This window comes from Pezoporus flaviventris, unplaced genomic scaffold, assembly GCF_033815535.1.
Source record: "Pezoporus flaviventris isolate CSIRO_AGI_PZ_B2104156 unplaced genomic scaffold, CSIRO_AGI_Pfla_v1 ptg000001l, whole genome shotgun sequence".
NCBI classification, from domain to species: Eukaryota; Metazoa; Chordata; class Aves; order Psittaciformes; family Psittacidae; genus Pezoporus; species Pezoporus flaviventris.
Window position 1 is genome coordinate 42,936,417 of NW_026892549.1, and position 16,124 is coordinate 42,952,540.

General features: G+C 38.8%; 1 protein-coding gene across 10 annotated transcripts in view; it reads right to left on the minus strand.

Moving 5' to 3' along the window:
* Positions 1-469: 469 nt before the first annotated feature.
* Positions 470-16,124, minus strand: part of ZNF385B (zinc finger protein 385B) — a 177,624-nt gene continuing 161,969 nt past the window's right edge. For all 10 annotated transcript variants that reach the window (XM_061454642.1, XM_061454616.1, XM_061454628.1 and 7 more), the window contains 4 exons: positions 6,395-6,640; positions 4,737-4,915; positions 3,546-3,647; positions 470-1,931 (listed from right to left, as the gene is read on the minus strand). In XM_061454642.1, the coding sequence (XP_061310626.1) occupies positions 1,713-1,931; positions 3,546-3,647; positions 4,737-4,915; positions 6,395-6,640 (746 nt within the window). In that variant the 3' untranslated portion in view covers positions 470-1,712. The remainder of the gene's footprint in view (positions 1,932-3,545; positions 3,648-4,736; positions 4,916-6,394; positions 6,641-16,124) is intronic.

Consider the following 16,124-nt stretch of genomic DNA (forward strand, 5'->3'; position numbering starts at 1 on the left):
CAAAGCTTCCCTGAACACCTGCCTTCATAGCCTGTTACATCAAGCAGCTGCCTATTTTGCCCACACTTCAGAGCAAGTCTTGGCACCAAAGTGACCCGTTTTCAGTCTCAGGTATGCCCAGGCTGGTTTTAAAGTTAATCCTCAATCTCCATCAGAGATGGCATAACCATGTTGGAGCATTTGGGTGGTGCAAAAATAAAACCATAATCACCCACCTGGCTCTACTGCTCCTTCTTCTGAATCTCCAACGTAGTGAATGTTCACAGTCTTACTGCAAAAAGCACCAATAAAGGCTGTAACAGGATGTAGCAAGAAAAAGATGTTAAAACACAAGGGAAGTAAACACAAGTTCTGTAATTATGCTTTATTGCAACTCTAATGCTTTGTCTGCTCCTGAAGACTCCTGTAGCTAAATTTGTTTGTTCCAGCCTTCTCTTTTTTGTACTGGTTAATAAACACATGAAACATATATTTTTCTTATCATTTTATTGAAAAGGTACATTTAAAAAAATACACAGACATTTTACTATTATGGATTGCAGATAAAGATGCTGTAAAAGTTAATTCTATTTTTTTTTTCCTTTCTTCCACCTGTTGTCCCCAATATCACATAATGACTTCAGTATGAGTACTGCATATTGATATCACCTTTATAAAAGGGTTGGGAAAGTAAGAAGATAGGTGGGACATTACTGCAATATATTCAGTAAACAGAGAATACAGTCAATTATAAATATTTTATGTTCTGTACATTATTGCATTAGGGAGCCACAACATTATGCAGCATTGTTACAAAGAAAACTAGTTATAAATGAAGAAAAAGATATTTACGTAGAAATACATGGATCCATTCTCTTCTTGAACAATGCATGTGAGCTGTGGTAATGTGCAATTGAAAAGCTTTTTTTATCTTTAAACATTGCTTAGCAACACCAGTGAGGCAACAACAAAAATAAGTTAAATCAAAGTAGCAAACAAGTAGTAACCTTAACTATATGGTATATGGCTTTCTATTTTAATTTCTCTAAATAAAGTGTGACACAAAAGAAATAATCAAAAGCTTCAGCACTGCATTGCTTTCAAACATTTGCACAGAAACTAAAAATATTAAAATCAGACATGTGATACATCTTTAGTACTACACAAGATACACCAGTACTGGGACCTAGGACAGTACACAATCCCTGTCAACAAGAGCACACTGGGGAAAACAAAAACCCGAAACAAACAAAGGATGCAATGCATTTTTGAGATGTTATCCACAATCAGGCATTTGGTTCATCTACCTTTCTTTCCACATTAGGTTATACTCCATTGGTTTTCAGAGAAGTATTTACATAAGTGGGAGTTAGGAAGACCCTAGTTTTCAAGTCTGTCAGGAAAATATTTTATGTTCCTTGATTCCAAGGTGCATCATACACATTGAAAAAAATATTAATAAATGCATGAATCTTTAATGGTATAAATGTTATGAGCAATGAAGCTTTTAGCAAATCACTCTATCATGATTAAAACAAGAGAGAGAGAGACTGAGAGAGTTGTCAAGACTCCAAAACGCAGTACCGCCAGTGATGAGTTTTATGGTGTGGTTGGTTGAGGTGTCATGCAGGATGGCATTTCAAAAGAGAAAGACATTTTAAAATCTCAACCCCTTTCCTGTCTGTCTTTTACTCTTCCTACTGGCCATGTTATCTCTTCTTCACATCAATAAATTAGTATGGTGCAAAAAGTATGGAGGCAGGTGTTGCCCGGATGGGACCATGGCCTGGCCTGAGAAGAGCTGGTGGTATTGCAGGTGCCTGGAACAAGGAGGCAGAGGGACGCGGAGGAAGGGACAGAGCTGATGATACAGCTGCAGCCGCAGCAAGAGGAGATGAAAGGAAAGCGGGAGCCAGCGGCTTAATCATGTCCTTCTGGAATGCAAGTTTTGCCTGCAATAAAACACACAAAAACCCCAATGTAAATACAGCTCTCCTGCGCTGATTTTTACATGAAGGAAAAAATAAACACTGACAAAAGGCACACTGTGGTTTCTCACAGAAGCCTCATCTCAGCTGTTTAGAAATTTTACCCACATTGTCTTCTTACTCTCAGGGCAATTAAAGCAACTAAATCATGTATTTAAAGAAACACAAGTGTAGGGGCAGTCACACTGACATTTAGAAGGAAGCATCATTTGCAAGTGAACAATATTAAATTATGCAAATCATAACTGTGCAAGAAATTGAAAAAAAACATGATTAAAACTTCAGTGTCAAAAGTCAAAATTTCCACTTGCAAAAATGAACTGTAGTAAAGGAGGGTGGTTAAGATGGGAAACTAGTACCGGTCCAGTGAGCTTTTTACCTGCCAATGAAGAGCTGCACTTTGCAAAATAGAAGTATTTTTTAAGATGAATACCATAAAGAATTCTTTCTGAAAGAATTATTGCTGTTTATGATCTTGCTGGTGCTTGTGGTGAAAAAAAGCTAACCAGAAATATATATACTACAGTCTCACTGAAGATGATTTGCACCACAATCCCACATTTATGGGGGCAAAGATACTCGTGCCTTTCTTTTATTAATGGAGGTCTCTCCTTATGCAATACATTATAAAATGATGTACTACACAAGTGAAGAAAATTAGTGTGTGCAGAACCTATCAAATGGGGAGACTCAGAGAAAGCCTGCAGCATTTTCATTTGCCTCTGCACAATTACAAAGACATATTAATATTTCAGTGTTTAAAGGCTTTTCACATGCTTCCTCTTGCGCATACACATTTGCATCTTTCTCTTCCCAACCTGTAAATTGTTTTTGTGCCATACGTGGCATGCACTTTTCCCTAATGAATAAAATACAGGCTGAGTCATGAGCAAATAAACATACAATCTGTGCTGTGCTAGAGCCAGCCTGAACTCCAGCTATAGCTGACTGGCAGAACCAGCTTGGGGAATTCCTGGAAATGTAGGTGGGTGCAAAAGGGGAAGGTCTAGGGGTACAAAGGCAGAAGAGGTGTTTTGATAGACAGTGACAGACACAGCTTGGGCAGGCAGATAGGCAATCAATTCCCCTAAACACTTGATAAGTCTTTTGCAGCAATGTAATACATCTATACAGCACTGTTTTGCTGTATGCAAAGAATGAGAATTAGTATTTGTGTATCTTAGCATCTTATGTCCTTTTTCTTGACTGCATCCATCATAACTGAGAGTTATCTCAGGTGCCCAGAAAGACAGAATATATACATTGCAGCCTTCAAGAAGCAGTGCAGTAGCCCAGCAGAGCCAGTACATTTCCACAGGACCACAATGGTTCATTCCCCGTCCCACTGATTATTCTCGTCTTCCTAGCAGTAAATAACACTTGCAGTGCTGTCTGTGTGCCTTTGACTGGGCAGACAGAATGCATAACTATCTTCAAATCTGACCCCTGAGCAGACTCAGCCTGCAGGGGGAGAAATGCTGTGGAAGGGTCAGGTCAGTCACGTTCCTTTCTCTGTGTGGTGGGAGTCCCCAGGGTCACAAATTCACATAGACAGTGATAAGAAATAGAAATACTTACTGCTAAAATACTTGGGCTGCGCTGCAGTTTGTTGTAGGGACTATATTTAGGTTTCATAGGCTTTCCTGCAACTCTGTCCTTATGCCTTCGGCTGGAAATATGCTGAAATAAATATCCTCACATTTAATTACCTGTTTAAACATATCTCAGTTTTGAGTTTGAAATTGATTTATCAGCAGGATATGCCTAAGCCGCCTGTTTGTAAGACTAAGTAGGTTCTTTAGAGAGAGCAATGATGAGTTTTGCTAAATTAAACATAACAATTTGGAGCACATCAAATAGAGAATCAGAAGCTAATCAAATACAGTGAGTTCTGTGATACGAGACAGTCTCTGCAAATTATTGATATTTTGGTTGGTATTTCATTTTTCCACATGAGGAGCTTTGAACCAGGCAGAGCTGCAATCACTAGGTCATAGGAATATTTGGAAGTAGGAGTTACATTTCAGTCTCACTGATGAAGTTCAGTTGTATAAATAATTCAGTATTAGCTGAAGGAAGAACCAGGATCCAGGGATATGTCTACACCATGCAATTTAATACTGTCTTAGAGATAACTGAAATAAAAGGGAATGAGAGAATACATCCACAGAGCACAGTACCATCCTGTTAAGAGCTTCCTGTTTAGGTATCTGTATTGGCACAGCTCTAAACCCAGGACTAATTGGCTTGGACAAAGCAGAGCTGCATGTTCATACAGCTACACTGTTAATGATTAACATTGCTCTACACAGTCCAAACGCATCTGTAGCATTACCCTCCTGCTGTTTGTCCTAAACCAATAGATTCAAGTCACATTCTCCTTCTCACATAGTATTAAAAAGTATCCCAGCAGATGGAAATAGCACCAAAATGGAATTCAGGGAACCTCAAACTAGAATTTCTTCCATTTAGGAGACCAGAGTTCAAATCTCTCTCTTGAGGAAGCTTTTAAAACTAGATTTGCTGTTATTCATTGATACTGACACTTTGTCCACCTCTGCTTTTTGACTATTGAGACCACATTTTACCAGCTGAAACAATTAGCTGAAGCAGACCTATAGCGAACTACTCAGAAATAGTTGTGGGGTGACAGAAAAGAAATACTAAGTTCACTTTTCGCCAAAATATCTTCACACAGACCTACACCACAGCTACAATACTGCAATGCAATTAAAACCAGCAAAGGATCCCCAGATACATGCAAGTTACCTGTTTAAGCTGAATTTCTGAATTGACATGGACATCACAGATTTCACAATGAAATGTCTTGTTCTGCAGTCCTGAGCCTTTACTGCCATTCTGCACCTTCAGACGGGATCCAGGTCGAGGGTAAGACTTGATGGGACCAGCACCATTCCGAGCCTCAACCATAGTCTTGTGCTTGGACCCTAATGGGCAAGGAGGTGCTCGTGAGTTAATGATCAGCAAGATACGGTTATGTCCATTAGCCTTGGGACTTTATGCAACACATTTATCTTCAAGACAGAATAATTCAAATCACCACAGAATGGGGCTAATGATGAATCTGGTTTAGGTCAGTGTAGTTTTCACTTCCTTGATCTAAAGGTAAGCCAGACAATAAAAGAAGGGTTAGTACAAAAAGGGAACAAGAGGATGCTGGGCCACCACTGCCTTTTTGTTTGGGGCCAGTGTGTGCCTCTATGGGCAAGATGTTTGTTCTTCTGTCAAAATCCATATAGCTGGTGAATCACAAAAAAAGGCATAAGCCAAGAGTGAGAGAGGAACCACAGCAATCAGTCAAAACCTGCCTAGGAACACTAATATTTCAGTAAGTATCCTCTGATTTGGAAAAAATGGCTGCTTTGGCTATTTCAATGGCTCACAGCTGTAAAACCAGTTTCACTGATTTGATAACAAGCTTTACACCTGCAGCACACCACAGAACAGCCACAGCACACTGGGAATGCTGCTTGTGGCCTTTTAAAGGGAGCATATCTAATCTCCAATATTCAAAAGCTTCTAGGATACCTAGTAAATCTAAAGAGCCCACCCTAAAATCATAACCAAAATGTCTATAAATTGTGCCAGAAAAAAATCCAGAGATAGGTGAAATATGAGAGAGAACTCATATTAGAAACCTTAGTGTTATGGAAACCTCTAGGATCATACCATGATCTTCACTATGGAGGCATGAAGATAGGCTGAGAAAGTGGGGCTGTTCAGCCTGGAGAAGAGAAAGCTGTGTGGAGACTTCATAGCAGCCTTCCAGTATCTGAAGGGGGCCTTTAAGGATGCTGGGGAGGGACTGTTCATTAGGGACTGTAGTGATAGGACAAGGGGTAATGGGTTAAAACTTAAAAAGGGGAAGTTTAGACTGGGTATAAGGAAGAAGTTCTTTCCTGTAAGGGTGGTGAGGCACTGGAATGGGTTGCCCAGGGAAGTTGTGAATGCTCCATCCCTGGTGCTGTTCAAGGCCAGGTTGGACAGAGCCTTGGGTGAGATGGTTTAGTGGGAGGTGTCCCTGCCCATGGCAGGGGGTTGGAACTAGATGATCTTAAGGTCCTTTCCAACCCTAACTATTCTATGATTCTGTGATTCTATGATGCTGACGAGGTAACATGACCTTGATGTTGCCTTAATAGGATTTTGTCAAGCTTATAGAGTACCTGAAGGATGGTTAAAAAAAATTTGAAGAGCTTTAATACAATATCAAACACCATACATGAAATTGTCATTAACAGAAATGTTTTTTTTTGTAACTTGCCATTAAAAGTTTCAACTGAAAGATTTTTCAGCTAAAAGATTCTTTAGTGAAATGTGGCTACTTCAGTGCCAGAAAAACAGCTTGTTGCACTCTATTTTAAAGACGATAAGACACCACTGACTTGCACTGTTTGCATACCCACCTGTATTGTGGGCTTCTAGTTGTGACAGGGAATTCACAGCCACTTTGCATAATGAACAGTAAAGTAGTTTTTTGGCTTTTTCCTCTTCAGACTCAGAAACTGTGTTAGCAGCTCCATTCGTGCTCTTGGAAGATGATGCAGGTGTTACAGGTGCTACTGCTGCCGCTCCAGGTTTGGGAAGAAAGGGACCCGTTTCTGTACCAGACTGCTGAATTGCGCTGTTGGGTTTTGCTTTCCCTGTATCTTCTAAAAGAATCAAAATATGTATGTCATAATATGTTGCACACAAAGTTCACACAGTAATAGTCCTGTGGTTTTAGCGACCCTAACACAACAGGGGACTAATTTCATCTCATTTTATACAGGACAGCAGCGTCTCTGAAATCTTGTTAAAATCCTACCATGAAAACGTGTAATTTGACAAAAGGGGTGATTTTCTTGTTTTAAAGGTTATCAGTGAATACCAATGACTTCAACAAATTCACGCCAGCTGTTGTTGCTGTCATGCTGCAGGTTTGACCTGTTGAAAAGAGCCCAAGAAAGCCGAAAAGACAGCCAGAGTTAAGGAATGGAGAGCACAAATGTGAGGCTTTCAACGGGGATTACAAAAATATTTCTGAAAAGCAATATAGTTGCTTTTGGAATGGCTCCAGTTTCTCAGAGTCACTGGAAGGACACTGAAAGGCTCAAGCACCACCTTGACACAGATATCCCTCATTTCAGTTACAGGAGTTAACTATGTTACTACACTACACACATGAACACAGCTGCTAAAATTTTGTGTTTCTTTCCACAAACAATTCCCCATGTATCTGGAGATCAGATGGCTCTGATGTGCATTCAGTGCATTCCTCTATCACTTCACAAGCATGAGTCAATCATCTGCGCTCCTATGAGACAGGTAGGCAGGTATCACTTCATTTCACAGATGGCGATTGCAAGGCGAGAGATTAAATGTCCCAACTGTGCCTAAACTGGAAGTCTGTGCCAGAGCCAGTATTCAAATGTTCCTTGCCTACATGTTGTCAGGTACATGAGCTCCTTGCATTTTAAGTTATTCAACTGCAGGCCTTGTGATCACAAGCCGTACTAGTTGCCAACAGTAAAACAAGCTCAGCTATTATGAACTCAGGATGGGAGGGGGACAGTACAGCAGCGCTGGCATGAACGACCCTGACAAAATGGACGTAAGAAATGACTGAGTAAGTGACCCATTTCCACCCTAAACGATAGGAATCAAATCTTATTACTAAAGCAAGTACTGCCAAACAGCAACTTCTTAAAAACTCCTTATATCCCATTTTAAACCTGTGGCAGTTTTAAGCAGCGTTGAACATATTTGAAAAAGCTAGGTCCTATTTTGAGCTTTTGGTTGTTTTTAAATCCAGGCCCTTGCACTTTATGTTTACAACAACCAAACTTTGTCTCAACACAACTTTGTATCAATCAGGCCAATGTGGTGCTACCAAAAGTCCTGTAAACAGGACTTTACCCCCTCCAACAAACACATGAAAGCACGTATGAGCGTATGAACCGTGAAGAGGCATCCTGAAACGAAACCCCACAGTTGTTGGCTTATTTTCCAGAAGTGCATTGCAGTACATCAATTTTAGATTGTTAAAAAACATGAGAAAGAAAATTCTAATAAAAGATATTTTTTTTTTTAAAAGCAACAAAAATACTTTGAAATTACATGATATGAACTATACTTAACACTGTAAATACCTGGAGTACTGTGTGCAGTTCTGGTGTGTCCTCAACATAAAAAGGACATGGAACTGTTGGAACAAGTCCAGAGGAGGGCCACGAGGATGAACAGGGGACTGGAGCACCTCCCATATGAAGATAGGCTGAGAAAGTTGGGGCTGTTCAGCCTGGAGAAGAGAAGGCTGCGCGGAGACCTCATAGCAGCCTTCCAGTATCTGAAGGGGGCCTATAGGGATGCTGGGGAGGGACTCTTCATTAGGGACTGCAGTGATAGGACAAGGGGTAATGGGTTCAAACTTAAACAGGGGAAGTTTAGATTGGATATAAGGAGGAAATTCTTTCCTGTTAGGGTGGTGAGGCACTGGAATAGGTTGCCCAGGGAGGTTGTGAATGCTCCATCCCTGGCAGTGTTCAAGGCCAGGTTGGACAGAGCCTTGGGTGACATGGTTTAGTGTGAGGTGTCCCTGCCCACGGCAGGGGTGTTGGAACTGATGATCTTAAGTTCCTTTCCAACCCTAACTATTCTATGATTCTGTGATTGTATGATTCTAAATGATCAAGTACTAAGACTACTATTAGGACCAAATTAAATATAAAACCTGATTCTGAATGTATTCTGGTTGATAAAGTATAACGAAAGAAAGTGATATCATTGTTCATAGAATATTCCATTTTAATGTCTCTGTATAATGTAATAAGTTATATCTGCAAAATATAGAACATAATATTTGACTTGTGAGCCTTCATAAAATACATGATTTTAGTAAACAGCACATGCTAGCATTCTAAATTAAAGAGTTTTCAATACAGAAAGTTCTCAGAGGTGCTAAAAAAAGGAAAAATGCTAAATTGCTGAATTCATATTACAGGAAAATACACTTCTTGTTGTTCTATGCAGTATTATGCGAGACAGCAAAAGGCATAGTACCAGGATATGTGTGAACCTGAGTGCAATAAAAGAATGTTCCTCAGTGCTTTGCATTGCAGGCCTTAAAAGAGTAATATACCTGCAGAACTGCAAGATGTATGTTAATATATAGAGACTACACTTTTAATTTTATTTTTTTTTTTAATGCTTCCCACATTTGTGGGTTGTTTTGGTGTTTTCTTGGGGTTTTGTTGTTTGTTTGTTTTTTAATGTAAGCATAAAAATTTGGTGGCTTTGAAACACTTTCTGGAGATAGAAATAATTCCTTCCTGTGAGAGAGAACAGGAGGGGGGCAGCAAGAATACCAGAGGATGCGCACCAGGGTGGACCCCTGGCCTGAGAGACTACCTCATGCAGCAAGAGCACCATTTACAGTCTGGCCTGTGGCCCCTGACCTTGTGGTTCAAACCGTCCACAAAAAGAGGGAGCAGATTTGTCTTTCTTTGTTTTGCCATCAAGCGTCTGTGCAGTGAGATCCTGAGCAATGGACTAAGAATCATTTTACACAGGCCCCCAATTACTACCTCAGAGTAATGATTTTCCATTGCTGAATTTAAGAGATGATTGAAAAATGACAGATTTCATTCCCCACTTCTCCTCACTTAACCAGCCAGCAGCTGATGTAGTATGTCAATTTTAAAAATATTCCCTAGGTTTACAGTGTTTTCATAATACAAAGCAATTCTAGAGCACATAATGCGCAACAAGCTAACAAGAAAACGTCTAGAAAAATAGAAGTTATCAGCACTCAGCTGGGCTCAATTCTGCCAGTATCGCAGCTTTTGGAAAGAACCTCAGTTCATATAATAATTCCATCATTTAGAAAGCTTCCTGACACAAATAAGCCCTTCATTGATGAGGATGCATAAGGAGAGATGTATACTCCTCTATGAATTAATGTTTCCTTCCACCATTCTAAATATTTAATGCAGAACATCTTCAAAGATCATAATCGTAAGGTTATTATACAGTTTAACTCCCACAGAAAGTACACGGAGCTAAGTGCATATTTGTCACTGCAGTGGGGCCAGAATTGGGTTTTCCTAGCTTCTAAAATCAGAAGATTGCACTTCTCCAAATGCGTTTTTGATAACAGCTTATGTGTTTTCAACTCACGGAATTCAAAACACCGTTACTTACAGTTTTATGTTTGAAACAGAAATGCCAAGTATTCAACTGTGCAAAGCATAGGAAATGCAAATCACATGTATATACAAAGCCCAAAGAAGATTACTCTTCTATTTGTACTTACAGCACAGAGCTAACAAATAATATCTCCACGTAGAAACCAGAAATGTAGCTGTTAATGCCTGTACACATGTACATATATATATATACTTCCAAACTGTAATCACCATCTGAAATACATGTGGATGGCTAGATGCAGCTGTAGGATTACAGTCCTCTTGCTATTTCTGAAGGCAAGTGTTATACAGAAAAGGCTCAAATTTGCTCCAATTTCCACCTGGGCAGAGTCCACAAAGCCCAACAGAGCCAAGCAGAGGTCAAACAAGTGCCTGAGCAAATTCATCCTGCCCAGGATCAGGGATGCACCAGCCTCTGCAGCACAGCTGATCAGAGCACAGCTGGAAGCATGAGACCACAGTGGTATCAACCCCCTCCCAGACAACTGTAACGGTAATTCAACCTGAGTCAGGGTCAGGCTGAAATGCTTGTATTGTAACTCACGTGCAAGAGGTCCATTGAAAATCTAGCCTTTAGTGTTGCACTGTATCCACCTATGTTATTTTCCAACAGAGAAAGGCCATACTTCATCTCTGCTAAATTCCTGTCTTTAAATTAAGTCTCCCTTTTCCTCAAGACTCTGGAGAAGTAAATCAATGGTTCTCACTGAAGCCTGAATTTATTTTGAAATAGAGCCGAAGGAAAAAAATAAAGCAAGATAATTAAGTATTGGTTTGGGCTCAGTAATATCAATGTTCTTGTCGCCTACTTACATTGTTTCAATTCTGCTTGGAAGCTGTTTTCACATATTTCTGGTTGTTTGACTTATCTTTGTGTCAGCACCATGTTAAAATTCAAGACTTATTTATCTAATTAGCACTGCTTCATTTCAGCTGTACATAACAAAGCCAGAACACAGTACATGATAACATCTGACAGGCCCAAATGCATCAGGTTCTAGCTTCCAATGTAAGACCAGCTGAGGTGATTTAATGACCTTTGCGGGTCATGCGACTCTCACTACAGTTGCTCTCTACAGACTCTCACTACAGCATAAAATATAGAACCTACCTTTTAATACTGAAATCCTACTTCAGCAGGATTCAGTTTGCCCTAGCTCAAAAAGAGGCAAAAATATTACCATAAAACTTATTCCCGTTGACCTCAACCTGCATCTCATCTTTCCAGTTTTTTTCCTGGTGAAAAACCTAATGTGAATGTTCTGCCCCAGTTCATAGTCTGGCAATGAATTCAGTCCATTCAGAAAGCAAAAAGAATACTTTTTTTTATCCCCCTAATCATTCCATAAGGCAGTTCAGCTTATAAGGTACCTTTAAGAGAGTTCGCTTTGTTTATTTTATTATTTGTATGGAGTATTTACAATTTTATAACATATACATATTTGCACATTATGAAGTTATACTGCAAAATGATCTCCTACCATACCAAAACATGCCTATAGGTACTGCTTTCTAGAACTAGGAAAAAATTTCTTTTATTTCTGAGTGAGAGTAATGATTTTGGTTCATGTTAGGCAGAAGTTCTAATTTGGACTTCATAATGAAAATATACATGGTATTTTCAATAGAAAAGTAACTTACAGTTCAGATCTTTACTTCAAAATTGAGATTCTAACAAAAATAAAAACAAGAATTCTGAAACTACTGTAGAAATCCAGAAATTCAAATGATAAATGTTTTCTGTATCAATAATACTCATTGATACTTACATCCCGCAACAGGCCCATCTGCACAGTTTTATCACTGAAGATACACAAGACATAACTTTGCAATAAACTGTTTCACAACAGCTTGTTCAAATAGCAATTGAAATTAAAAGATTATCCAAGGTAAAGATACATTTGCAGGAGCCCTTTCCAACACATATGATAAAAACTTTTAGATACAAAGTTCTTCTATGATCCTAACAACCCTTAAAAACTGCAAGGTAAATTGTCTGCCTGTATGTAAAACAAATAAACCTGCTCTTGCTGTGATGGTAGCTGAAGAAATAATATTTCACTTAAAATATATGTTTTGAGTGTGTGAGAATGTGATAAAAAGTATAGCTTTATACCTGCCTGTGTCTCTTCTCCAGCAGAAGCTGGGACTACTAGCTACAACTTGTGCTGAAGCACACAGATAGACTAAGAACCTGGGACAGCCTTTCAGAGTGGCACTGGCTGCAATGACAGCAGCTTCCCACCAGCAAGAGACCATGTTTATAACCATGCACTGCCAGGCTTCAGCTTCACAACTTGCCTTGTGCCAGGTCCTTCACTGCATCCCCCAGCTGCAGGCACTGAACAGCAGCCGTACACAAAGTACTCACCACGTAAGAGCAGCACAGACACTGCAGAGTGTCCACTGCTGCTCTAGACAACCCTACACTGAAGCTCTTTTTGAGAGATTTGCTCATTTCCTGTCCTAGAAACAGAGATTTGTTTTTATAAATCTTCAACCTGCTTGCACAACAGAACACACTGCCAGGTTAAAAAAAGAGTGTAACAGAAAAACTATTTTCAGCAGTCTAGATTATTCTCCTTCATAGAGGTAAGAATATAGTAAATACTTGTGTTCTTTTTCATCTTTAAAGACTTGAAGCAAAGACCCATGCAATTTCCAGCATAAACCATCTGCATTAGGAGAAACACAGCAACAAAATAATTTACTGTATAACTCAATCACTTTATGGTTATCAAGGATATACAACCAGTGAGCAGACCTGATGCATGGTTAGATTCAAAACCTTTGGTCCAACAGCCTTATTTACAGTAGTATGCTACAATACCACATCATTACTAAAAGAATGACACTTTAAAACACAAACAGCCTGATGACCCTGAACACTTTCAGTTAATTTCTGACTATGCCACTCATACAGTAGCTAAAACCAAAAGTGATTTCTGAAAGGAAGGGTTTATGTTTTATTTATAGGTTACTAGAAATGTGATGCAAAGATTGTCATATGGTAGCCTTGAATTCACATAGGTTGTGTTACAGGAAACTGGTATTAGTTTGAAGTGTTGATTTGGGAGAGTAACTGAGACTTAGAGGTAAAGCAAGCATATCTCCCAAACCAGCAGAGCTGTACAGAGTGAAACGATTTTCAGGTTCTCCCTATAATTTCAACAGCTCTAAATACGCCTGTGCATACTGGGCTGCACTAAACAACCTCTGAAGCATGCAGTGATTACAGAATGGGAAGAGGAAATCAATTAGATTTTCAGACTATCATATAAACTGTGTAGCAAAGGTAAAATCAGTTGCATTAATTATAGTTAAATCTATTTCAAGAGATTTTGCTGAAAAGCTTATCATTGTTGCTAAATTGGCATCAATAAGCACAAAATAAAAATGTGCTTGTTAAAAAACAAATTTCTCAGTTAAAATCTGACATGTTAAATGCTTCGCACATATGACATTAAACTAAAAAGTGACACCTATTTCCCAGTATGTTTTTTCTTCCTACACTTCTTTATAAAATATGCTCATTGACAATCCTGAAGAGAGGTGAGCTACTTGATATGACTAAAACCTATCATTTGACCTAGCTGTTCTAAGCTTTTTGCACACAGAACAATAAGGTGGTCCCCTGACCAAGTGATTTCCAGTTTAAGAGCAGAGATCAAAGCTGCAGGCAGATAGGAAATCATCAGAGAGACAGAACAACCAGTAGCCAACACAGGCACTGGTGTGACAGCCAAACTTCTCGTAAGCCTTTTTCTGTTTTTCAGTCCATTATAGACAAAAATATTTTCAGAAATAATAATAACAGAAGTAAGTTTGGCAGATGTTTGCAGGGAGCTCTTTACAAATAGGACCAGGAAAAGTAAGAAGCTGTTTGGGAAGCTGATTTCAATGGCTGATGGGTGGTAGATACAAGTCAGCATCTTCAAAGTACATTACAAAAGACACACAAAGTTATGGAGAGCTTTGAAAGTGAAGGATATGAAGAATTTGTAGAGAGAAAAATCAGCAGCTGTTCTACAAAATTTTATAACAAAATTTGCAGCATTTAAAACAAAAACATGAAAGTAGAGAGATCACAAAGAGGTTACAAGCCTGATGGAAAGTCATTAAGGAGATGTTAAGAAACCATGTCAAAATAAAAATCAAGGTCGGAAAAACTTATTAGCCACACTGTACTTGAAGGGCTGTCTAAACAAACCCTAGGACCTACACTGGGACACAAGTCTGGAGCAGAGGGGACCCACAAGTCATCATATTGGAAACAACAGTTACTGTACAACCCTTTGCCCTGAAATAAGATATGGAAGGAGAAGTTCATCTATGACCAAATTAATAAAAGGACAAGATGGGCCTCCTTCAGTATATTAGCAGAAAAGCTACTGAATAAAAAGGCAGACAACAGCTATGGTAAGAAAAGCAAGTTTCAAAACATTGTTCTTCACAAAAAGTCTTATCTTCTGCTGGGTCACACCGCTATAAAAGAATAAAGCAAGCACTTAATTAATTAGCCATTTTATAAAGAAAAATATGAACATGAAGAGTAATATATGCCATAAAGGCAATAGCAGGCAAGCAATTAAGTCACTAACGGTCACAGCCTTTACAGCATTTGTAAGCACTCTGTCCTGCATCTCAGAATCACTCAAAAAACCCCAACAAAGAGCATTACATTATTTCTTGACACTCATTAAGCCAGAGTTAGCTAACTTTGATAAGGGAATTCAAAATCTTTTTTGTTTTATCTCCACATTTGCTGAATAATGAGACTCTAATGGCTATCAGACAAAATACCTACTTTCTCACCAGTTGTGCAGTCTACAGAGAAATGAGGCTGAAAAACCCGTAGGGCTCTGTTCTAGAAAAATTCCACTGCAAATTTACACACAAATCAGACAGCACAGCATATCTATTAACCATTTGATTACCTTGAGTTTTTGTAAAATGCCTTTATTGTACTTCAGGCCTGTCTGAAAAACAGGTAGGTATTATATAATGAAAGGTTGTAACATGAAATAAATCTGCTTGACACATTCTAAAGACAACCAATTTGTTTTTCTATACAAAGATGAGAAACAAATGGAAGCTATAAATATAAAGCTTTTCATCTGAAACAAAAATGGGCACTGAAATAAGCTACAACATATTTTCTCAAGATACTGAAGCTACATCAGAAAATGTCTGGATGGCTCTGCAATATTGAACGAACGCTGTAGCAAGACTGATTATTTGATTAACTGCATCACTACCCTCCAGCAGGCTGAGCTGAAGTGTATTTTCATTTCAGAAGTATTGCTTGCTTGGCTATGGTACAACTGTGATGCTGATACTTAATTTCTTAGATATTTCATTTCTGATTTGGTATACTAAAGACTCCAGGGAATTTTCTCATGAAGGAACTTGTTATTTTTTTTTAGAGTACAGAAGTATTTGCAACTGATCAGATTTAAGGTGTAATGTTACAAAGGTTTGGTTTTGAAATTTTGGATGGGTTTAATTTTTATGAAAGCAGACTGATGAGAATCAGGAAATATTAGAGGCACACACAGTTTTTCAACTGTAAAATCTTGGCCTGCAGATCTATTTCTGCACCTATTTGTGCACCTTCCTGAACAGAGAGTGCCTGCTGCTTCAATTACTGAGGTGTCTGGGATGATCCCACTATATAACCTACAATTTTTAGTCAATTCTTTGTACAGCTGGGGATTCTTGGAGAATTATTTTTGGTTGGCTAGCTCCTGTTTTAGATCTGGTTTAGTGACCAAGATCAAGAAAATACTGGGCGCACTCACTGGAGGTATGTGTGTGGTGTGGTTTGAAAAATGATGGTGCATACATAAAAAGCATATATCAGAGTAACTGTGAAAAAGTCGTTGCATATTGACAAAGCACATTTCCATTTCAAAAATCTCTTATTACTATTTCAACACAATGCAATTTC